The 6,898-nt window shown below is 41.5% G+C and overlaps 1 protein-coding gene across 1 annotated transcript; it reads left to right on the plus strand.

Moving 5' to 3' along the window:
• Window positions 1-5,381: 5,381 nt before the first annotated feature.
• On the plus strand, window positions 5,382-6,487 carry LOC129672039 (prostate and testis expressed protein 13-like). Its single transcript, XM_055601244.1, has 4 exons — window positions 5,382-5,433; window positions 5,570-5,593; window positions 5,878-6,018; window positions 6,288-6,487. Exons 1-4 carry the CDS (start codon window positions 5,382-5,384, stop codon window positions 6,485-6,487), a joined length of 417 nt encoding a protein of 138 aa, XP_055457219.1.
• The last annotated feature ends 411 nt before the right edge of the window (window positions 6,488-6,898 follow it).

The following is a 6,898-nucleotide window of genomic DNA, read 5'->3' on the forward strand; positions in this document are numbered from 1 at the left end:
CTATTATCTCTACAGAAGATAACAGAAACTGGAGATTTGTGCATACACAGGAAAAGACTCAGGAAGAAGGTAGCCATCTACAAGCCAAGAAAAGGAGTTTAAGAAAAGCCAGCCCTGTCAGCACCTTGATCTTGGGCTTCGTTCCTTTACTACTACTAATAATAATTCCATGGTTTGAGCCACCAGTTGTGATGTTCTGTCATGGCCCTAGCAGACTACTGTGTTTAGGGACTGCACTCCTTTATCATAAGGATCACTGTCTGACTCTGAAGCCTTCTGCTAGGCCCTTGCTGTGGGAAGAGCTAAAGAGAGTGTATGTGTTTCCCTAGAGGATGCTATAGAGGATCGTGCTTCTGGAAAAATGGAGGGACTGTCAGGACTGGTGCAGCTCTCTAAACTTGGGAACTGCCTGGCTCTGGGCTTGGTCTGGGATCAGTTTCTCTTCTAACTTTCCTGGACCAGAGCTTATTGATATTCTAGAAGAAAACTGCTTGAGCCTCAGAGTTTGATCTAAGAGGAAGGGCACCCAGAGACTCAGAAAAGTCCCTAGGTGAAGGAAAGCCTTCAGATAGAGAGAGGAGGCAAGTCAAGGCTCCAGACACATCTGTGGAGGTCCCGATGGCCACAGCTCTCCAACTGTGTCTTTGATCACTCTGAGTTGCAGAGGTGCAGCTCCAGACTTCTTGTGACTCATCGCTAAAATGAATGTCTGTTTATTCTGTTTGCTCAGCTGTCTGAGAGAATTCAGCCTGTTTGGAACTTCACCCCTGACTTCAAAGACTGTCTAGAATAAATTGTTCTTCATTTCCTGCCTACTCCAACATGCAAACCATATCAAAGCCATGTGGGCAGCTGACTTTTTTGACAACTCCCACAGTTATCTCTCACTGCCAGGTTCCTTCCTTTCCCATGACAGAGAGTCACCCACAGGCCTTTGTCTGTTGCCTTCCCTGGAGTTGTGATCTCTAAAAGCAGCCTCTGACTGAAATATCTAAGTCCTACATTTTTTGTTTTTGTTGTTGTTTTGTTGTTTTGTTGTGACAAGGTCTCACCATACAGCTCTAATCACCTGGGCCTCACTAAATAGACCAGGCTTGGCATGAAATCACAGAGATCTGTTTGTCTCTGCTTCCAGAGTACACAAGGTTTAAAGGTGTATGTTACCTTGCCCAGTTCTGAGCCCTACTTTTGCCAACTGTTCTAAATGGCTCCTGAGAATCCTGAATGCCAAGCATTCTCTTATCTCATATCTCTTGTTTCCTTGCTTTTTAGCATAGAAGAACAAGTCAATAGCCCTGCAGTCACTTATTCAAGGAACAATGAAATGAATCCTATAAAATGATGCTGTGTGTCAGTGATTCGTCTTTTTCCCCCAGGATCCTATGCTAGTAACATATGAAAATGGAAGCTCCACGTGGTTATTCTTCTGAATATTGTATATCGATTTCCTTGAGCACGAGTATTCAGAAGTCATACTGTGAAATTTTTTCAGGCCTTCTTCTCTAGTCAAACTGTTCATACTTCTGTCCATACTTCTCTAGTCAGACTGTCCATGCTGTAACTACAGCTGCAAAAGTATATGAAGAATTTCTCATGAGCCCTCCACATTGGATGATACAACTAGATGGAGAGCCTGAAAGCAGAGAGTCATGTGTCAGGACAATCTGTGAGAGTAGACTCAGGGCAAAGCCTCTCACAATGGCACACTGAGAGGCTGCTGTCTCAGTCCAGGCAAAGACACAAGAGGGGTTCATGGAAGGAGCCTACAGAGAAATTTTCTGAGGAAGTTAATTGGTGATGTTTTGGGGTTCCCAGAATTCTCTGTTTGTGTTGTCAGTAGTTGATGGCACTATGCCAGGGATGTGGTAGAGATGGCCTGTGAAAAGAGATGACTCAAAATCCCTACCTAAAACCAAATTTATACTCCATACTTGTCCCACCTGATATCTTGCCTGATAACTGAGAGAACATGGAACAGGGTCTCCCTCTGCCTTCATATTTTTGTGGCATTTTAACTGACTTCTATTTCTCATGTGTAAAACAGATGTGACATTCTATGGTTTTCATTCTCAACTCCTTTACTTTACACATATGGCAAAATGCTATTATCCATGAAACCTTTGAGATCATCCAAAGATAGAAAGTTTGCAGAGTACTTAGAAGAATGGTCCCATGGGCTCTGGAAGGAGCCTCTCCTTTGTTGGTGGTATGTGAGGAAATGGAGGGTGAAGGGTTTCTTGGTGGGATCCAGGGAGACAGAATAATCTCTTGGGATGAATGTGGGCTACCAGGGTGTGCTTGGGTCTGAGGACATCTACATGTAAGGGGACCTAAGTGACCAGATTCCATTTGCCTTGAACACTTGGGAGGGAGACATATTAGATACTATGGAGGAAGAATATGACGGCCAGGATACTTGCTCATTTCTCTGGTATGTGGAGCACCTGGTGCTCCATGCGGCCTCTTCTCCTGCACACTAGTGTGTTCTGGTACAACTTTTCAAGTTTCGTCCCTGTTTTTAATGGGTGAAAGCACTTAATCTTGAGGACATTATTCTTTGTTATTCTTCCCGTTTCTCTCCAAGGGTAAACATGAAGGAGCCTAATCATCCTTCAAATCTACCATTTACCTTTTACTTGACAGCAGTTAGGGAATGGGAGGGGGAAGACTCTGGACAGAAGGAGAAAAAGACAGAATAGTTTTCCTACAACCACAGGTCCAAGAAAGAGCAATGAAGAATGACAAGGTTTTGGGTCAGAGCCAGGGTTGGATATAGGAAAGATATTTTCCAGGCTTAGGAGGAGACTCATAGAAAGGCCAGGTTATTCTGGAGGATCAGTTAACAAGGATGGAGAGGACGGGTTGGACAGCAAGTTTTCCTCTCTGTGGGAGGGAGAGGGATCCCCAGGTATCACAAGACTGTCTGTGGTCTACACAAACCTGGCAAGAATAAACAATCTCAAGGGGAAAGTTTGGGAGTCAGCCCTTCACAGGGGTTCTTCTGACAACTGTTATACAATGCTGTCTCAATTGTAGATCTTGCCTTCTAGAAAGGATAACGAGTTAAGGGGATAAATTACACAATAATTCATTAAGTACAAATGTCAAAACAACACATACATTAATATATCAACCACGTGAACATAGATTTGTAATATGTGTAGGGAAATGATATTGGATAGAAAGGTAGCAAAGCACATTGTTTCTCCTCAGAATTAGAGACAGAAAGGTGATTTTCATTTACTGTTTAAAATTTTTGTTCCAAATTTCCTATTACTCTAATTCTGAGAAAAAAAAAATATTTGGAGTTGTGCGAAGAAGCTGTCAAAAACTGGGTTTGGATGGAGCTAGGCCTTCCGTCGACATGTTTAGTCATTGGACACCCATGACATTTTTCTAGGCTGGAACAATGGGGCTTGGTGTTTTTAGGCCCCTCTGGGGATAATGTCTGTGAATTGTGCTGAGTCTCACATGCTCCAAGTGTGAGACCCATGAGAGAGGTCCTCACACCATTAAGGAAATTCTTTCCTACAATGACATGTAAATTCTAGAGCCCTGCCTGTTTCATGGAGCCTTCTAGTCTGTCTCAATGGAATCTGGTAGTAATTGTTGTCTTTGCCAGGCAGAGAAAGCCTGAAGCCTTTCCACTGTCTCACTCACCATCTTTGTGATGATCTTATAGTAAAAAAAAAAAAAAAAAAACATCCAGTGTTTCAACTCCGGGCACCTGAATCTAGACGGTAAATGCAGGGTTGTACTAGAAAGATAGCATCCAGGTGAATCAGACAGCTGTGCACCCTTGTTGCCCTGGTGACAACCCATTCCATCTTTTTACCCCTTGGTCTTCATCAGTAAGACTAGGTCAGTTATTTCTAACCCACAATAAATGTCAGAGAATTCAAAAACATAAGTGAGCAAAATAGAAGAAAATGTCTAAAGCTGAACAAACCATCGTTATGGCTTCCACCTCTTCCTTATCACCCATGTACAAGTTCCTAAGTCCTAACAGCTGCCTTGGAGATTCCATATACCTGTAATAGTTTTTCTTTTCACCTTTTGAATCAGAGACCCATAGAACAGGCAAGCAGGACTCTTAGGCTTACATCCTAACTGTGTGGTGAGGGGTTGCATTCGATGGTACATGGACCAGGTTTTGGGGATGAACCTTCTCAGATAAGTGGGCTCCCCTTTCACTCTCTCCCCATCACAGACAAAAACAGGTCATTTGTGCTGCCTATCAGCTCTGTAATGATGATGATTTGCAAACCAGAAATTTTATTTTGTAAGCTTGGAAGTAGGACTGTCAGTCAGTATGAAAACTTTTGGATCATTCTCTGACGACTCCTATGTTGCCTGTTATGCCATTCATCTTTCTGCCATAGTCCTTATGGTCTGATATGTTCAAGACATAATGTAGACACAGAAGATATGGGGGGGGACTTCAGCACATGAAACCAGCTCTAAAGAGAGGCAAGGAACAAAATGAGCATAAATAAGATAAAGCTAGGTGATCATAAACCAAGTTGAGCACACTGACGGAGAGGTAGAAAGGGTGATCAGAGAGTCTTATTCTTTCATCTGTGTTTTTGTGTGCTTCACTGAGAAGATGGCAGCTAACACCACAATGAGAGCTAACACCACAATGGCAGGAAACTAATATTCCTGGAACTCTCACTAACTTACCTTCCACACACCAATCCAGTCATACCTCCCTTTAAGTGTTAGTCTCTATCCCTATCAGTAGTCTTGTCTTCCTTGGAGAAAAAATAATGAATTAAGCTCATGAAATGTTGAGATCATCTTTTCTTCAATCTCTTGTGTCTTTTTCCCAAGGCTCTTTTACACCCTTGGAGAGAAGCTGAGCAGTCAGACCACAAATGAAGTGTGAAGCTCAGGTCCTCACATTTCTTCACATTCTGCAAGGAAGTGAGAGGGCTTGCTAGATGTCATGCAAAGGCAAGTTAGAAAGACTGTGGTCTCTGAACAGGGTTGATTAAGTCACTCACAAATGCTTTTTTTTTTTTTTTTACCTCAGCTTTATCATATCTGGAAGTCTGCCATGTAAATGCAAAGCTAAGGTATGTTTCACCCAGTTAACAAATCAACAAGAGGCAAGAGATTCTGTTCCAATATGAAGTAGTGTCTTATGAGTAACCTAAAAACAATGACACAAAGTGTCTGTGTAGGCTGAGTTCCAAGTGGTTGGAGGAACATAAATACAGACAGGATGTACCCTCTTCTTGGAACATTATAGAGGAGATTCAGTTGTTTTGACCTTAAATTTATGATTCCCTGATTCTAGTGGAATGCCTGAGGGCAGATGATGGGAATAAATATAGCTGGAACCTCCTAGTGGGACCTTGTCAGAAGGAGATCCAATTATGTTCAAGATGTTTCTGCTGAGTGTATCCATAATTTTCCTCATGGACACAGGTAAGGCCTAGAAAGAGGATTGGGATGGGCTACAAGAGGAACAGGTATTGTACTTGGCTACAGGTACTACTATGTACATAGTAGGCTACAGGCCTACTGTGAAATTATTTAAGGTAAATTTTCCTTCTCTTCACAGGAGAAAGAGTGGTGACAGGAAGATGTACAGTATATTTGGTTTGCATTTCTTGGAAAAATCATATTAATTATGAGGGGAGGAATTCTTGAGCTCTTTACATATACTCCCTCTCCACTCCTCACTCTACTCCAAGCTCTTCTTTCTATAGCTCTGATTTGTGGATGGGTGGGAAATTTTTTTGGAAGGGATCACCATTAATAAAGGTGGGGGAAGAAGGAGTACCAAATTTATTCTCATGGGTTTGTACAAGCTTAGATTTCTAAAGTATTTTCCTTAGATCTAATCTTTAAAACCTCTCTTTCCTTTAGTGATTAAATATTGCAATCTATGTAGTCATCATGATGGATTCAAGTGCCGCACTGGCATGAAAAAATGCTGGAAGTTTGACGTATTTTCAAAAAACAGGACTTGTGCAACAGAAAACTTTTATTTTTATAACCGTATCTCAGGTAAGTGAACACACACACACACACGCAGTCTCCAGTAGTACCCAAAATTTTTGGAGTTAAGGTGCAGAGGGAAGCTTGGATCCTATGGGTTCTAAAGACACTGACCAGGCATGGGTCTGTTTGGTGGAAAATAGGCATCTTTTGTCTGATGATGGCTAGAGGTATATAGATGAGATGCAGCCATGGCCCTGAGATCATGCTAGTCTTCAAAAAACTGACAAGGTTCTGGAGGGAGGCATGGTGATAACATTTGCTTTTCTTCTCTTTAGGGATGTACCTTTATCGCTATTCAAAACTTTCCTGTAAACCTTGTGCAACTGGAATGTATCAGGTATTCCATGACCTCTTGAGAGAAACATTTTGCTGTACTGATAAGAGCTTCTGTAATGATGGCACCGCTAATTCAGATGTCTCAACATTACTTCTCGAGACTCAGAAGGAGGTGGACAAGAAATTGTTGAATGACTGACAATACAATAACAAAAATTTAAATACCTGTCTTTGTAGTCTTGACATTTATAAAACCCAGGCCCCATACTTCACTCTATGCCAGAAAATATTCTAATGCAAACCCAGTGTTTCTAGTATCCATGTTTCAACTAACAAGAAAGAGAGAAGCCACAGGGCACATAAACCTTAATTTTGTCTTCTTGTGAATGTCTTCGTTTGGGCTCCCTGATGCCTCCTGATAGTCTCCACTTATCCTTACATTCTGATATTTAACTGTGCTAAAAAAACAATTGCAAAAAGTGTTTTTTTTTCTGATGGAGATTTTTATGGAGGATCAAGAAAAGCTGGCTGCATGGAATACTTAAATCTAAAAAATATTTTCCAAACACTCGAAGTGTAAGTAAGAGAAGATCTGCCAAATATTATAAAT

The sequence above is a fragment of the Psammomys obesus genome, unplaced genomic scaffold (assembly GCF_907164565.1).
Source record: "Psammomys obesus unplaced genomic scaffold, mPsaObe1.curated_primary_1811, whole genome shotgun sequence".
NCBI classification, from domain to species: domain Eukaryota; kingdom Metazoa; phylum Chordata; class Mammalia; order Rodentia; family Muridae; genus Psammomys; species Psammomys obesus.